Here is an 18502-nt window from a genome sequence, read left to right on the forward strand (position 1 = left end):
TAATTTTCAGAACTGTATTTCCTCGATGCTTATCGCCGTCTCGTACGCGATGTCGCATGCCTTTACTGTCTATTCGGTGCGCCTCCCTTCAGGACATTGCCGCAGTACATAACTTCACGACCGAGGAGCTGTACCCGTTTTTAAACGTCGCTCGGAAATACAACAACAGCCAGACACTGTTCACTCTTGGACACACTAAGCAGAGGATGGTCCTGAACTGCACCGTCAAGGGAGAGAGCTGCCTGGATGACAGGTGGGAACAAGATCAGCCACTTCTGCGTACATTTGTTTCTTAAATCGTCAACTGCTTTTTTTCTAGATGGAAATTGCATTCGCACGACTACTGAGTACTACTACAGTATACGTACTGAGCAAGCAAGCATCATCTCGCACATTTTGCTTCTCGCTTTGTATGATTCCCCTTAGTTACTTCCTAATTAGCGCAGGAGTGCGAGCCACAAGTTAGGCATGTACGCAATGCTTATATAAATGTATTATATATAGATGCCGCCACGTATAGTGCGGCAAATCCTATATGCACACTCCCTTCTCTTCATCGTCATCAGTCATCACTGCTTTCGTTTCCTGTTCCCTTCCCCAGTAGCAGGCCACAGCAAGCCAGCGCAGGCCGACCTCTCTGCATCACTGTAAATAATCTATAACACCTATCTTTCTCTCAAATAACGTCGAGGTTGTGCGTATAAGCGAACTATGAGCCTCTGGATTTTTTGGAATGCTCGCGGCCGTCGTCTTTCTGCAGCCTTTTAACGCATCCGCTGGCCGAACTTCCAACCGACCGCAGGCCCTATTGACAAATTTTCTCGTTCGTAAGTGCTCTTTGTTATCGGATGGCCGCTCTCACTTATAATGCGTCCAGCATCAGGATTGGCGGAATTTTTCTCCTACGAAATATTCGTGCGTAAGAGCATTTTGCGAATACGGGCCTACGTTCTTAAGACCGCGCGAAACGACGATCACTGAAAACGCGGATAAACGTGGAGCACACATGACGGAGCGCCTTTTGTGTTTACGTTGGTCTCACACGATCGCCATTTCGCGCTTAATTTCAGTCCCGTGAAACAAGAACCAAGCTCAAACCAAGATTCTGCTCATAGTCGTAGCACCGGTCGCGCGAGCGCTGAGCGCCGCAATTGTGACGCGTTATACGTGGAGCGTCGAATTACGGAAGCGACCGAGGGAAGGGTGAAGGAGTGCGGGCGGGGGCAGAAGGGAGGGGGGGGGGGGGAGCACGTGCTGACTTGAGTGGCTAATGACTGCCCGCCCACCGCCAGTTACAGAGGACACGAGGCTAACGCCAACGCCGATAGAGCTATACAGACGCGGAAAACGTGTAACACGCGCTATCGTGAGGAGGCGATTAGCGGCGCCCAAGATCACAACAGTCAGAACGCCCCCAATGAAGGCCGTGACCCGCGGGCTAGAAAGGGGTCGTTGGAGTCGCAGCTGGCCAACGGAAGAACAGCGCAACTGCATCAGGCGACGCGACGACCTAGGAGGAGGAAAAGTGAGGCAACGTCAGATAACGACAGCTTCCCCGTGCGGATCGGGTGTCATCACGCGCCCTCGGCGTCCACGCTGACGAAACTAAAAGGGCTGCCATGACCGCAATAACTAAACGAATCTATGCTACTTTGACTCCAAACCTATTCCTTTCGCCCATCGTCATCGGCTCGAGCAGCGCCCCGCGTTCTCACTCATGTCAGCTGTCATTTGACGCGGCCGGTCTGTGAGAAGTGCACAGAATCAAAAGAAAGAAAGAAAGAAAGAAAGAAAGAAAGAAAGCTGCGTTAATGCCAGTCCGGAAGATGGCAAGGGATAGGGAGCATATATACAGTAACTCTAAGCGGAGCTAGAATCGCTGGAGGCGGTGCGAGTGGCGCGCGGGAAACAGTGGCGCAACTCTGGCTCCTTAAAAGGAGCATGTACAGTAACTCTAATTACAAGCAAGTAGCGCTGACCAAGTCGCGCTCGTTTTCAAAGGGACTCGCCTCTTGCCAAACGCCCGGGTCAAAGCTATGTTTTTAGGTTGTGAAGAATGGGATATTTCCAAGGAGCGGCACCTTTTCAAGAGAGCTTCTTGTGCCCAGGCAACATCGTATCCCGCTGTTCTTTTACCGGCCGCTGCCATGGTTCTTTGAAGGTCTTCATTTTTGGCATCAAATTGTGGGAGGTGGGTGATGGGAGGAGGGGGGGGGGGGGGGGGGGGCACGAAAACATGTTTTCCAAGAGGCGCTTCAACACCGTAGAGCTCCTTTGAACTCGGCAACCTTTCCATCACGCGCTTTTCAGAGAGTCGTTTGTTTATACGACTTTGAGAATTCCAGCGTCTATTTAGAGTATCTCGGTGTATTTCAACTATTCCGAGTACTCCTCTTTGTTTACCGGTCCTTGAAGTAAAACGTCGGGCTTTGTAAGCAACGTAGGGAAACAATCTCTAGCGAACTGAATTCTTCAGAATGCTTCAGAACACGTAATCGCAGATATCAGACGGTATTTGTCACAAAGGGAGTTAGTTACAAAAGCGTACAAAAAGCAAAAAGAAAAAGAGTAGAATAATGTAGGGATTGATATCATCTGAAGAATATGCCGGCTGCCACCAAGTGCTCTGTGATAGAAAATTGAAGAATAGGAACTTTTGAGGGCTCAATGGCACTGGACCGGTCTTTGATTGTTTGATTGTTTGTTTGTTTGTTTCTTGCACCATCTGTACCGAGCAAAGACGCTCCAACGGCATGTAAGTAAAGCTGAGGACGCGTGCATGCTCCATATCAGCCACAGCCGCCGCCGGAATTCTTCGCAAGGCTCGCCATCTGCGCGGAATACGCAAAAAATTGCATCAAACATGCTGACGTTATTGCATTGTCTGGGCGTTCCGCACATCTGGAGGTCTCCTAGCCGGACGGCCGCATACCGCCTCCTCACCTACCGACAGGACCCCTAACTGCACTAAAGGCAAGATGGCAGGGACCGGATGGCGCACTAAAGAGAAAGAAAAAAAAAACGGTCACTGAGCACTCAAAAGTTCCTAGTCTTCAATTTTCTACCACAGAGCACTGGATGGTAGCCGACATGTCCTTCAGATGATCTCAATCCCTACATTCTCCTACTCCTTTTAGTGAGGAGGTAAGGAGGCGGCTTGCGGCCGTCTGGCTAGGAAACCTCCACATATGTGGAAGGCCCAGACATGGCAATAACAGCGGCAAGTTCGATTTAATTTTTGCGTATTCTGCGCAGATGGCTGGTCGAATAATTCCGGCGGAGGCAGTGGCTGATATCAAGCATGTACGCGTCCTCAGCTCCACTTGCGTGCTGTTTAAGTGTCTTTTCCCATATACCACGTAGGAGAGCAGCTTTGCACACCACCCAAGATAACGTAACCTTGTAAATTCTTGCAGCATACTCACCACTGCTACAGTTCACTGCCCAGCACTTCTTGTTGCAACGATAATACGTCCTTTGGGTAAACGTGTTAGCCGCGGATATAGCAGGCGAGAAAAAAAGCATGTTGAAGCAGTGATTTAAGCATACGAGATGTGCGTGTGAAGCTCTGGTTTTGAAATCAACATACATAATATGGAAGACTGCTTATAGTATGCGCTTCCAACTAATCCTGACAACTTGTCGTTGCCTGACGTGCCCTTGACGTCCCTTGAGTTCCCACGGGTGTCTCCATCGAAATGAGGCACCAGCACGAAACGCCACGATCTCGACGTCCATGACAACAGCAGTAGAAGCCGTGCGCGGCAACTGCAGCTGACTGTGCGAGAGGCTTTGTCCTGCACAGCAGCACGGGCGAAGCGGACGTGAGTACGAAAGATGGCAGCGTAGACATACGAGGGGTATAAAAAAGCTCTGATAATCGCCAAGAAATAAATATACGAAACTCTTTATTTTACTTTTCAGTTACTAAGACTTCTCTGCACAGTCATCATTCAAATCGACACATTTCCTGTCAGCGTTTTTTAGTCCTCCGTTTTATAAGATAACACGGAAATACACCGTTCGACCTCTTGAATGGCTTCACCTGTATCATCAAATCGACCACTATGCACTGAATTTTTCATTTCTTGGAGCAATTTTCACTTGGTGCGAAATCAGGAGAATAAGGTGGATGGGGCGATGTTTCATAGCCACATTGTTTTGCTCTCAGCAGACTGAGATGAGTGTGCAAGTGCATGATCAGCGAGACGACGGACACATTTGCAGAGCATACAACGGGGCTTTTGCTTCACACCATGTAGTACTGTGCACGCATTAGTGCGCAGTAATATGTGCTGTTGTCTGTCACGATTACTCCACTGCAAACTCATAACACCAACATGACCCTACCTTGTCATGACCTGACAACAGACATTTGTACGATGGCGTTTTTAGGCGGAGCGGAATCATGGTGTCATATCTTCAGTCTCTGAATCATAGAAGTAGATCCAACATTCGTCCATAGATAGCAAGCGACTAGACAAGTCATCTTCGTCGTGCTCCAAAAGAGTTAGCATCTGCCTTGACAGGTCGCATCGTGTCTGGCGGAAAGAAGTTAGCTGTCTATGTAGTGCAGACATCTTAGAATTATCTTAGAATTATGCAGTTTGTCTTGAATTATGCTCCGCACGCTACGGTAGCTTAAACCTGTTCCATGCATCATCATTTCAATGGTGACACGTCGATCTTGCAGAATGAATACTTTCAGTTTCTTCACTGTGGCGGCCCCATGCATCAGGGAAAGAGGTTCGTACAGCTCTAGGATCCTCAGTGAGGGATATGTGACCATCTTAGATATTTAGTTTCTGCCTCACAACAGTGACATATGATGGACAATCATCACCACATACAGTCTTCATTTCATGATAAATTTGCTGGCCGCTATAGCCATGTTGCTGGGCGCTATTACCAACTTCTTCCGTTCTTCCATAGACAACGTTATCCGCTTGGTGACGTACGTAGAGCACCAAGAGTCCTGCAAATGACTATTTCCTGCCCTGTTTCTGGATGTTAAAGGAGCATACAGTAACGTAACGCACGAACCGATATTCAACGCGTTAGAGGCAATAGGACTTGGCGGCAAGTTCTATTTTTGGATTAGTAGCTATCTACATATGAGATCTTTTTTCATACTTACCGAGGATGGCCCAACCTCCCAGCGTCACAGTATCCGTTGTATGCCTCGGGGTGTGGAGTACTGAGCCCAACGCTCTTCAATCTACCACTCACTGGGCTCTCCGACACACTTCCATGCACCTTTAGGCTCTCCATCTATGCCGACGACACTTGTATTTGGGCGACGGGTGTGACGCGACTGCAGTTTCGCGCGCGGCTTCAGAAGGCAGCCACTTTACATCATCCTACCTTCGAGAACAAGGACTTCTATTATCATGTGAAAAGTGTGCAGTGGCGGCATTTACCGGAAAATCAATGTCTCCATACGTGATATCTGTCAACGGACGGCTGATCTGGTACAGCACAAGTCAAAGATTCTTGGGGGTGGTCATTGACAGAAATCTCTCCTGAACCCTCATGGGAATTAGGTGAAAAAACTCCTGCCAGGAATCTGACATATGTTTGGGTTTCTAGGAGGAAAGTCCTGGGGAGTGTCAATACAATCTATGCTGCAACTGTACAGAGTCCTTTTTATTGGATTCCTGCGGTACAGCCTACTGGTGATCTCCGACACATGCAGAACTAACCTGAATATAATACAGAGCATCCGAGCCCAAGCACTCAATATATGTCCTGGCCTATACCGCGGAGTGTGTCAACGACTGAAGTTATTGCAGTCGCTCAAGATTACACTATTAGAACGCACATTACCACTGAAACAATGCATCTGCACAAAGGACACTTCACCCATACCCCTAACCACGACCTCGCAAGTCTCCCAGTAGAAAGGCCCTGCACGACATTCAGTGCAACTGTCTTCGCGCACCGTGCCTTTCTCAGGTCAGGTTACACACCTGCGGCAAGACCTTCGATTCCTCCATGGTGTGTGAGCCGTACTCAAGTAACCTTTACAATCCCAGGACTTCAGAAAAAGCCGGATTTGCCAGCATCAGCACTCAAGCAACTTACTTTACTCCTCTTGTACGAGAAATACAGCGACTGCACACACGTCTATACTGATGGCTCAACTACATCAACCAGTTCCGGTGGCGCTGTAGTTATACCAACAATAGGAACAACCCAGCGGTTAAAAACTTCCCATATCACTACGTCTACAGCTGCAGAGCTCGCGGCCCTCCGCGACGCGCTTCATGTGATAAATGCTGAAAGTCCTCGAAAATGGGCAGTCTTCTGCGATTCAAGGCCGGCCTTACAATGTGTGCAGTCGTTTCTTCGACATGGAACTCACGATCAGCTCACGTATGAAATCGTAGAAGTTTTCCATCACTTGAGAGAAGAAAGCCATGATATCTTATTTCAATGGATACCAGGTCATTGCGGTATCATTGGAAATGATGACGCAGATACAGCAGCTCGGACGTCAAACAGAGAAGACCGCTGCGTCCCCATTCCTCTCTCAAGGACGGACGCTGCAAAACAACTTCGCATTCTAACACATACGCTCTCCTTAGCAGAGTGGAATACCGCACATACAAGGCGCACCAGACTGCACAGACTAAACCCTTCACTGCAACTCAGACCTCCGGCCGGACTGCACCGACGCGAAGCGTCTTTTCTGTGTCGGTTGTGGCTGGGAGTTGCCTTCACGAAAGCTTATACTCAACAATAATTAGAATAGATGATAGTCCTGCATGTGATATTTGTGCACACGAGGAGAACATTGACCCCTTATTGTGCCACTGTCCTCAATTTCAAGCACAAAGACAAATCTTTGTCCAACACATTGAGGAGACTAAATGATTGTCCTCTGAGTGAACAGACAGTACTAGAGCACCGTCCCCACCGAACATCAGCTCAGAAGGCAGTGAAGGCACTTTTGTGCTTTGTGAGAACGTCTTGTTTGCACGAGCGGCTTTTACTCAATGACTATCTGTGCACGTCTCTATACCCTTTCTCTCTCCGTTCTATATATTTCCCTTCTCCCTTTCACCAGCGTAGGGTAGCCAACCACACTCTTGACTGTTTAACATCCCTGCCTTCCTTATATCCTCTCTCTCTCTCTCTCTCTCTCTCTCTCTCTGCGAGCCTCAGTTTTCATCCATCATCCGGGTCACTAACTTCGATCACTGCATGCAAAAAGTAAAAGGCATATTAGCACGGTAATTACACTATTAGGTAGACATGCCTCAGTAATTATACTGGCGAAAATTCTTTCATGTAGCTCTAATAATTATACCAAATGATAAAAACTTTTTCATATCCCCGCGTGCGACCTACAATTTGGATTTGGAACGCACTTTGCAACTAACAGAAATAATATATATTCTTCCGGTATACAATCAGTACGTTTAGCCGCCACAGTAGTTAGTGGTTATGGCGCTGCGTTGTTGAACTCGAGCTGACGGGTTAGATACCAGCCGCGGCGGCCGTATTCCGACGGAGGTGCGGAATGCAATGACGCTCTTATACCATGCATTGGGTGGACGTTAAAGAAGCCCAGGTGGTCAAAAGTAATCCGGAGTCCCCTACGGCGTCCCTCATAATAATCAGAACGTGGCTTTGGTACGTACTAGCCTAGCATATAATATATATATATATATATATATATACATATATATATATTGTCATATCATACGATACCCCTTAATGAGAATTTTGAGCGCAGCCGTTTAGGTGTTTTGAATTCGTTATATATTGTGGCAAATAATTTGATTCTGAACGGCGCCGTCTCCTCTCGGAGACGGCGCTAAGCCTATGGTTGGGCAGCTCGTTTAGCAGCAGCGTAAGACGAAGCATTTCCACCGGTTGCGTCACTCATTGTTCAGAAAGAAAGCGTGAACCACGGAACGCGTGGCTCGCGCTGAGCGCATTCTCTTGCGGCGGCGGCGCAGTGGGTCCGAAACCCATGCCAGCGCTTTCTTTGTTTCCATATATGGTATCGGCGGACGCGCTCGCCGCATGCCTGGTCGCAGCCGTGGAGCACGGCTGGTGCGGTACTCCGCTTTCCTCCTCACCCTTTCGCCTATACTCTTCTCCTCCGTTTTACTCTTCATATTTCGGCTGCACCCTCCTCCTACGCTTTCCTCCTCGCGGCCTCTTTGCTATCGCCGTCTTTCATCCCCCCGCTGCGCTCCGCGTTCGCTCTTTCATTGTTCGCTGTGCTCGTTACGCCGAGGACGCCGAGGGACGCTGGCGCTCAACGCAGAAACGGGCGCCTAAGAGCTGCGCTCTAAATATTAATGTATAAAAGAGTGTGGGACATATGCTAATCTCTTGTTTCAAAAATTATGGCCAGGCGTACTCGCTTTGGTATCGTGCACGGCTTCGCTATATTTGTGCCTTGAACTTTTACAGAACCGGGTTCCTAAGTTGGAGACATCGTGAGAGATTGAACACTGGCTGCTTGGTCAAAATTTGTGCCTCGTATGACCAAAGGCGTTACATGTGTGTGCTTTAGGTAGCTGAACGCATTGATTTGTACCACACGCGAGGAACTTAAACGCGAACAGGAAAAAAAAAAGACAGTTACTGCATATCCAATTAGGCTACGAATCAGTGCGTCTTGCCATGACGAGCTTCTCGTCTCCACTGTTTTTTGTCAAAGCTCATGTGTCGATAGCACTATCATAACAGTCGCACTTTTCGCGCCCTTGTCTTGCAGCATGTACGAACCTAGCACGAACCCCACCTTCGGCCTGTGCTACTGCATCTTCTGCTCAAACTACAACGCCTCGAAGATCTCCTATCAAGCAAGCAACTTGCCTGTCGACGGTGAGCAGATCCTGCCTTGACGATCTCATCGTTACAGCGGCACAGTTGGAGAAAGAAATGACGAGTCAAGAAATAAAAAAAAATTACAGACATGGTGCCTCACGGCTGGTGTTTGCTGCCGACTCTCATTGCAACACAGCGCTATAATCTAAGAAGCACCCTTCTTTTCCTTTGTTTCCGACAGAGTAAATATCTTGTTGTAGTGAACAATGCAATGAAGCTGGGAGGTATTGCGTACGCATAACGAACTGCCCATTGAGAAAGCGTCTGTTGCTCACATAATCAAGGAAACGACACAGCCGACTCAAAACATGCTTCAATGAGCAAACTTGTACTAATCACGCCTCTTATTTGTGTGTTTGAAAGGTTAGGTAAGCCATAGCTCTCAAAACCTAACGATGACAAGCCTGTGAGCTAAAGGTATACTGACCGCAGGTTCTTGAGCCTGCAGTTAGTTGCTGATTAAGTGTAAGCTTTAACTCCTGCCCAACGCCGATTCCACCTATTCAAGTAAGCGTAAGTTGAAGTGCTAGCATTAATTATACAACCGCTAAACTGACTTGAACTAAATTCGTTGTATTTAAGAGAACAGACCTAAATCTACCTAATGTATAGCAAGCAGAATATCTATATAAAGCCTGCATTTTTTTTAAACAACATTGCAGAAAATCGATAAGATGAAAAAAAAATGAAGCAAGAAGGTTATAAATTTGTAACTCTGCACCAAAGACAGGTATCACAGTTCTGTAAAGTGTATATATTAGAGGGTTTAAAGTGGGCAAACCTCATACATAAGTTTACACTTTACATGAAATCGTTAAAATGCTCACGAGGGTTTTGCGAAATTCCTGCTCACGGACTGGTGATACATTTCAGACAGGTATATATAGTACATCGATTCTGACCACCTTGGATGACTGAAAAGGTACATTTTGCAGAATTGTATCGTATTTGTTTTATTACTGAATTGTAAAGTTTCATGTTCAGCTTTCCTAAATGTTACGATATTCAAGAATTTTCGTTAAACTCTGATGGTCCAAATCAGCAATCTACTCCCTACAGTGGATATCTCTTAACGTTTACTTTTAAATAATAAAATTGGTGCAGTGGTTACCGACAAAAATGATTTCTCCTTTCCTATGTATTTAGATACAAGCTCCTTAGGTAAAGCTTATTTTTTTTTAAGTGGCAAACAAACGCTTTGCAAGAGCACTGGTAATTGCTCTGAAAAAAAAAAAAAAAGCTCTAGGCACAAGTTGTATTTTTGGTTTATATTACAAAACGCACCTTTATCTGCACTTGTCCATGCGTAATTAATTCAGCTATACATAAGTGTAACGTTTTTCATCCGCATACTTCTTTGTGTAAAGAAGTCATTTTTGCAAATTGCGTCTGTATCCTCTTACGCTGTTGCTTTTACCGTTTCCGTTAATAAGTATCGCACTAGCTGTGAAAAAAATATTTACTGTGGTGATAAATATACGATTCCTTGTGAAAAATATGAAGCGTGTTAACTAAAATACTATTGTTCGAGTAGACGGTATAGTCGGCCCCATTTAAACGTCTAGACGCACGAAGAGACGAATTACAAGTTGGTCAAGAAGGCAACGCACACGAGCACTGAACTTTTAACTTCACTTATTTTTACAAGCGTACGATACAGACAGTGCAAATAGGATGCATGAAAATTAAAAAAAAGAATTCAGCAGTTCAACGAACGCACGCACGCACGCACGCACGCACGCACGCACGCACGCTTGCTTGCTTGCTTGCTTGCTTCAACGCATGGCTGTTCTCTCTAGCTCAAGGCTCCTCGCTAAACAGAAATAGCTTTATAATCGTACCCGCCTGGTCCCAGCGTAATCACCATTGCGCATCATCTGTGAACATCACAGAAGCCATGTTCACCCACGCGTTCTTCATTTTCGCAATTCTGTATGACAACCGCGATTCTCGCGTCAACTTACAAAAGACCAGCCTAAAGCGGCCGCACGCTCAAAGAGCGGAAAGCAGCGTGTGTTTTCGCACTAAGGGTGATCAAAAACAACTATTTCACCAACAAACGGTAACGTCATTTTCCAGGCGCCAGCATCTCCATTTACCCATTTCAATAAAAAAAAAGTTTTCCGAAAAGAAAAATGAGGCATACGTATTACGTATGAGAACGCGCCAACGTAACTGGCATCGGGAACAGTATGACGTCGAGCTGTTAAACTTCGTTCTTCAGGTTTGACTCTGGTTGTGGACATCGAGAGAGACGAATACCTGCGCTCCAGCAGCGAGATGGGCATGATCATAATGGTGCACAGACGCGGCGTAAGCCCCGACCCCAACGAAGACGGCATGTATCTGTCTCCCTACATGACCACCTACATCGGCATCGAAATGGTGAGCCTCGCAGCGGTCGCGGTGATCGGGACGCACCTATATGTATAACGATTAAATTGAAGGGGGGAAAACATTGAGGGAAAACACGAGGAAGTTTTGCGTAAGAGGAAAACGTAGAAAACGTGCGTAATTGTAAATACGCTTGATACGGGAGGGCATGAAGGAACGGGCAGGCCGAGTAACCGTTTCCCGCGCGTATCTGTGTTTTCGCGCTGTCTTGCATTATACAATCAGCAGCTCGTAAATAAACACCGAGCACGCCAGCATATCCGTCGAAGAACAAAGGACTGCGATAATTTAGGCTATCTGGCGGACACAGCTACACTGTCAATGTCAATAATATATGGTCGCATGACCCTTGAAGTTTGTACTCACAAACCCTCATTCAGTCCGCTTTTTTTTTTTTTTTTTCGTGAACTGCATGCCTTTTGCCAAAGGAAATGAAATACCAAGGGCAGTCGTCTCAGGGATGAAAAAGTGTAGTCTTCCTGAGCCCCATTTTTAACTTTGAATTCAGAAGCTCTACACCCTTACAATAACCTGCAACTATGTTTTCGCGGACGCAGAGGATGATGGAGCGCCTTCCAGCCCCGTACAAAGACCGTTGCGTCACCATGTGGCCTGCGATGTGGCAGAAGTACGTCGCACCAGACCAGACTTATTTCCAGCAGGTCAGTATACAGCACTTTCGTTCTTCTTATTGGGGAAAAGCATAAATAGCAGCATTCGATCCTAATTCATAAGGACATAGCGGGCAACATTGAAGAATTCTACAGCATTAATGAGAGGGCAGCAGTAGTCGTAATAAAACTTAGGAGGTTAATAATTCACTTAATAATTTCACCATGAATACTTACCAACTAGCCCAATTTATCAGTTCTGCTGCAGTTAATAAGAGGTATAGATTAAAGGTAGTAACAAGCCTACGCTCCAACCTCTAGTGATAAGTACATAAGATTTATGAAGATGTGCAATTAGCGATGAGAAAAGTGCAAACTCAGTATACTGTAGTAATGGGCGACTTCAATGCAAAAGTGGGGGGAAAGCAGGCTGGTGAACAAGCAGTTGGTAACTACGGCGTCGATTCTAGAAACACTAGAGGAGACATGTTGGTAGAATTCGCGGAAAAGAATAAGCTGCGAATAATCAACACCTTTCTCAGAAAGCGCAGCAACAAAAAGTGGACCTGCAAAAGCCCTAAAGGTGAAACAAGAAATGAAATTGATTTCATACTTTTTGCCGATCCCAGCATAGTAGACGTTGTAGAAATGTTAGGTAGGGTAAAGGTGGAGGGGTGCAGTGATCATAGCTTAGTGAGGTCTAGGATTCACCTCAATTTGAAGAGATATAGAGTAAAATTGGTCAAGAAGAAACAGGCCAACCTACATGAAGTAAGGGTAAAAGCAGACCAATTCAGGCTCGTGCTTGCAAACAAATATGCAGTCTTAGAACAGCGAGATGAATATGACATAGAGGCAATGGATGAAACCGTAACTATAGGCTGGCTTCAGAAGCAGCAATTGAATTGGGAGGTAAGGCACCAAGGCAACCAGTAGGTAAGTTCTCCGAAGCAACGAAGGACCTAATAAAGAAACGACAAAGAATGAAAGTGTCCAACACAAGAGATCAGATAGAATTCGCGGAATTGTCAAAACTGATCAACAAGGAGAAAATAAAGGATATTCGAAATTATAACGTAAGACTGAGGAAGCAGTGAAAAATGGACGCAGCATGAAATCAGTGAGAAGAAAACTTGGCGCAGGATAAGGCAAGATGTACGCACTGAAAGATAAGCAGGGTAATATCATCAGCTATTTCGAAGATATAGTAAAAGCAGCGAAATAGTTCTATACTGACCTGTACAATACCTAGAGCAGCAACGCTACATGCATTCGTAGTAGTAATGAAAAGGTTACAGAGGCTCCTTCTATAACTAGCGATGAAGTTAGAAGGGACTTACAAGACATGAAACAAGGAAAAGCGGCAGGAGAAGACGGAATAAAAGTCGATTTAATCAAAGATGAAGGAGACCGCATGCTTGAAAAGCTTGCGGCTCTTTATACGAAATGTCTCACGACTTCAAGAGACCCAAAGATCTGGCAGAATGCCAACGTTATACTAATCCACAAAAAGGCAGAGGTTAAAGAATTGAAAAGGTATAGGCCATTAGCATACTTCCAATATTATATAAAATATTCACCAAGATCATTTCTAATAGAATAAGGGCAACACTGGACTTTAGTCAACCAAGGGAACAGGCACGTTTCAGGAAGAGATTCTCTACAATGGATCACATCCATGTCATTAATCAGGTAATCGAGAAATCCGCAGTGTACAATCAGCTTCTTTATATGGCTTTCATAGATTACGAAAAGGCATTTAATTCAGTAGAGATACCAGCAGTTATAGAGGCAATGTAATCAAGGAGTACAGGCCACTTACGTAAATACCTTGGAAAATGTCTGCAGACATTCCACAGCTACCTTAATTCTCCACAAGAAAAATAGAAAGATACCTATAAAGAAAGGGGTCAGACAAGGAGACACAATCTCTCCAATGCATGCTTTGAAGAAGCTTTCACGCTATTAAACTGGGAAGGCTTAGAAGTAAGGATCAACGGCGAATATCTCAGCGACCTTCGGTTTGCCGATGACATTGTTCTATTCAGCAACAATGCAGACGAGTTGCAACAAATGATTAAGGACCTTAAAAGAGAGAATTTAAAGGTCGGGCTAAAGAATAATAAGTAGAAAACAAAGATAATCATGAATAGCCGGGCAAGGGAACAAGAGTTCAGGATCGCCAGTGAGCCTCTAGGGTCTGTGAAGGAATATGTTTACCTAGGTCAATTACTCACAGGGGACCGTGATCACCAGAAGGAAATTTACAGAAGAATAAAAATGGGTTGTAGCGCATACGGCAGACATTGTCAGAGCCTGATTGGAAGCTTACTACTATCATTAAATAGAGAGGTGTGCAATCAGTGCATCCTGACTGGAAGCTTACTGTTATCATTAAAAAAAAAAGTGTACAATCAGTGCATTCTACCGGTGCTAACATATGGGGCAGAAAATTGGAGACTGACAAAGAAGCTCGAGAGCAAGTTAAGGACCGCACAAAGAGCGATGGAACGAAGAATGTTAGACGTTACATTGAGAAACAAGAAGAGAGCGGTGTGGATATGAGAGCCAACGGGGATAGCCGATATCTTAATTGAATTAACAGAAAGAAATGGAGCTGGGCAGGTCACATAATGCGTAGGTTAGATACCGGCGGACGATTAGGGTTACGGAATGGGTTCCAAGAGAAGGGAGGCACAGTCGAGGATAGCAGAAGACTAGATGTGGTGATGAAATTAAGAAATTCGCAGGCGCAAGTTGGAATCGGTTGGCGCAGGACAAGGGTAATTGCATAGAGATCGCAGGGAGAGGCCTTCGTCCTGCAGCGGACATAAAATAGGCTGATGATCATAAATAACCACACCATGTAGATATCTATTTCACACGCGTACAGCGATGGATGCATCGCTTCCGCTGTCAGCCGGTGGCTCAAATGGTCTAAGAGCCGCATGAGAGCGTTATTACAGTGTTTATATTACAAAATCATACTGTCGCGTTGTAGTGACGGTGAAGAACCAGACACAGCCAAGAGTGCGAGTTAGAAATCAAAATATTTATTGGGCGACCTTACGCTCAGAAAGACAAGCAACACTTTTATCACAGTGATAGCGGCGAGCACAGTCGCCGGCTGTCCATCTCAATTACACGGATCGAGTGCGTCCATAATTTCTGCATGTCTCACCGTACAGCTGCAACGGAAAAAGTGTTAGCACAAGTTGCCGATGACCCGAGCGGAGAAATCGCGGCAGGCGGCGCTCTTGTTCCCGAGCAAGAAACCATTTATGATAACTCAAAGGGAAGCTCATTACTTTTCGAAGCGAGATCGGGATGCCTTAGAACGCGCACCTATAAAGCGAGATATAAGAAGGAAGAATAAGCGTGTGCTTGCTGTGGTAAAGCTAGGGAAACTACGGAGCATGTTTTATTAGAATGTGAAGACGTCTACCCAGCGGTCGATTTAGGCACCACTGGCCTCCTTGAAGCCCTTGGGTTCAGAGGGAGCAGTGGTAAAGCAAACATGTCCGCAATAGACATTAGTAAGAGGCGACCGGAGGATTGGTGGAAGAAAAGTAGGGAAACGACAAAAGACGGAGACGTACAAAAGCACAGTTCGCAATAGGGGATCAGAAAATTTGGGCGTGGTAGTTCATAGTGTTTTTTTTTCTCTTTTTTCATTGTTTAACCTAGGTAGGATATTAGGCAGTATAGTAGCAAGAGCTTGGTGGCGCAACCCACCGCCCCGTTCCAAAGGGAACGCTCATAATATCCATCCATCCATTCCATCCATACGTACGAGCACGCGGATAACGAGAGTGCCGAACACCCCAGCCATCCCCAGCTCTGAGCTGTGCATCGGGCTGGTACTCTCGTTGCCGGCGTACTCTGAAACAAGAGCGCCGCGTGCCGCGATTTCCCTGCTGCACTCGTCGCGCTCACTTGTGCTAATCCTTTTCCGTTGCAGCTGCACATTCCAGAGTAATCGCTGGCGTTCTCGCACATTCGAGAATTCACGACACTATTGGTGAAGCGCACAAATTTTTTTTTCTCATCCTCCTCCCTTACGTTGAGTGTCATTTTCTTCTTTATATATCTTTCTCCCCTTGTCCCTTCCCCAGTGCAGGGTAGCATACTGGAGATCTATCTTCCGGTTAACCTCCCTGCCTTTCGCATCTCATTTATCTCTCTCTCTCTCTCTTGATCATACACGCTTCCTTGGCTGTGGAACTGGCGAAAAAATTTTGGATGCCAAGGCGCATCTTGCGCCGAGTGATAAACTGATAACAGCTACAATCCGGTGAAGACGAATAGCGGCAAAAGGAAGCACAGCGAAGCGTGGGAATGCAGGCACCGCCGAGAATAGAAACAAAAAGTAAAACCAGCAAGGCGGTTCTCAGAAAAGCAACACCACGTCCGTCCGCTTCAAGAACAAGGAACAGATTATTCCATTCTGAAAACACACTAGCCACTTCTTCAGTACATGATACGGTCGTCGATGCTTTCTTAACGTATTAAATTACATCATCGATGAATTACTAGAGTTGTTCACATAAACACCTGCGTAACGACAGATGTGGTTTATACACCTCATCGCTTCAAACTGCTTCCACGATCGATCATTTTCGCTGACTTTATCTCTTTCTTTCTTTCTAGATGTGCTTCTCGATATGCTCGCAAGTTCTCATCCGTAACAAATGTGGCTGCATGAGCGAGGAACTCCCGCAGCTTCGCAATGTCACGGGATCGTCCAACGTAATGTGCAGGAACGACGAACAAAGTAAGCAGGCGCGGCCTTAAGCGCATCGTGGTGATCGGTGGGCCTCCCCCGCGAGGATGCAGTGCAGATGTGTTATAGGAAACCAATGGAGTGTTTTGAAAACACGTGCGTGTCACCTCTTACTTTGCCCACGGCTGACTTGAACTACAAGTACATACGGGCGAACGGGGTCGTATCTAACTATGGGTTGGCAAAATAAAAAGAACGCACTTAGGCTCACGCACCAAAGATTACCTTTAGCTAAATGTTAAAGCTCACTCAGACTCCCCCAAAATTAGAATCAGCTGGGCTACACGGGGAATCAAACTGACCAAAAATCATACTCCGTCAAACTCCCGCGGACTCGCGAAAATCAGACTAAGGCTCATTGACTCATGATCACTATATGGATCACTAAGACACACGCAGTCAGGGGCCTTACCCTGCTACTGTGGATACGCAGATTCAGATATGCAGACTTTGTCGATCGTCCTTTCCGCGCTATGCTTCTAGTGTAACTATGTATTACCAACCAGCCCAAGCATATACTCTTCTGAAGACTCAGATTCCCTAACAGTCACGTAAACTCAGCCTAGCACGAAGTCTGGTGGACTCAAAGCCGATTGCAATCGCATATGATTCGGGCTTACTTGAGCTCACTCAGAATCACACAAACTATACATTTAACCTGCATATACCCTGATCTATAAGTTATAGCTGACGCTTACCTCAGCTCACTCGGACTCACGACCGCTCGGACGCATTTCGACTCACTAAGGCTCACGGTTGGCTCTGAGTGAGCCTGAGTGAGTGGGCTCACGAGTTTGTGGACGTATGTCGCTATTAAAAATACCACGCTGAGCAGTCATCAAGAAATATGTATAGGACTAACATACTGAACACCACTGAGCGCATACGCCCAGTGTCTTTTGCGTTCAACTTATGACATTCCGCGATCTCCTTTCCTGGCCGCTTCACTCATTAAAGCAAAGTGCCGCCTTGTTAGGAGAGAGTAAGAATAAAGTTATTAGAGGTGTTAGCCGGAGGATGATGTATTTGGCCTCTGAAGTGCATTTGGCTCTACAGTAGGGGCATAAGAGAAGGGGTAAGCGGAAAACAGTGCATGAGGATAAAGTGGAATGAAGAAATCACACAGTGAGCTAAGCGCTCACTGTCCGATGCACAACATGCGCGTTTTTTTTTATATATAATTTCACTTACAAAGACGATGAGCACTCGACTACTGTACAAACACAATACAAAACCGAGCAGGCGCACGACACTATAATTGGTGTGTATCATATAGGGTCCCTCTTTTTAGCTGCACCAAAATAACAAAGAAAATCACTTGTGGCAGATGCACAATTATAACCTTTGAAGTCGATGAGGCGGTCAGTACTTCCACGCTAAATCAAATACCCAATTGACTCATTAACAAAATTGCACTTATTAAGCAATTTGCTATTTTATTTAGAGCACATATTGCAATTTACGAATTCTAGCTAGTGAGCTGGCAAGGCATACCGACTTGGAACGAATGCTGAAGATGGCACACCGGTTTCGAGTTACGCACCTTCATTACTTGCGGTAAATATACACTGTTCTTCCACTTGTTTTTTAAAGAAGATGCTGTTTTTATGAATTGAAGACAAATGTAACTGGAACAGCAATGTATTTCCTCAGACAATGTGACAATATCTAGAAATTGGTGTCATCTTGAAAATTAATTCCAAGTGGATACGCCTTCCGAACTCACCGACTGAAATTTTGTAAATTGGAATATGTGCCGTAAAGAATTTAATTAAATAATTCATTATAGTAATTATGTTAATTATGGTGATTATTTGGTTAGGCGTTTTGATTTTTGGTATAAGTGATGCTAGTCTCATCGAGT

At 45.6% G+C, this 18502-nt stretch overlaps 1 protein-coding gene across 1 annotated transcript in view; it reads left to right on the forward strand.

Annotated features, from left to right (window-relative positions):
- LOC126536808 (acid-sensing ion channel 1C-like) overlaps window positions 1-18502 on the forward strand; it is a 39766-nt gene that overhangs the window by 9714 nt on the left and 11550 nt on the right. Inside the window, exons 4-8 of the mRNA XM_072287623.1 lie at window positions 93-253; window positions 8738-8847; window positions 11075-11235; window positions 11802-11906; window positions 16506-16629. Coding sequence (XP_072143724.1) covers window positions 93-253; window positions 8738-8847; window positions 11075-11235; window positions 11802-11906; window positions 16506-16629 — 661 coding nt within the window. The remainder of the gene's footprint in view (window positions 1-92; window positions 254-8737; window positions 8848-11074; window positions 11236-11801; window positions 11907-16505; window positions 16630-18502) is intronic.

This window comes from Dermacentor andersoni, chromosome 4, assembly GCF_023375885.2.
Source record: "Dermacentor andersoni chromosome 4, qqDerAnde1_hic_scaffold, whole genome shotgun sequence".
Classification (NCBI taxonomy): domain Eukaryota; kingdom Metazoa; phylum Arthropoda; class Arachnida; order Ixodida; family Ixodidae; genus Dermacentor; species Dermacentor andersoni.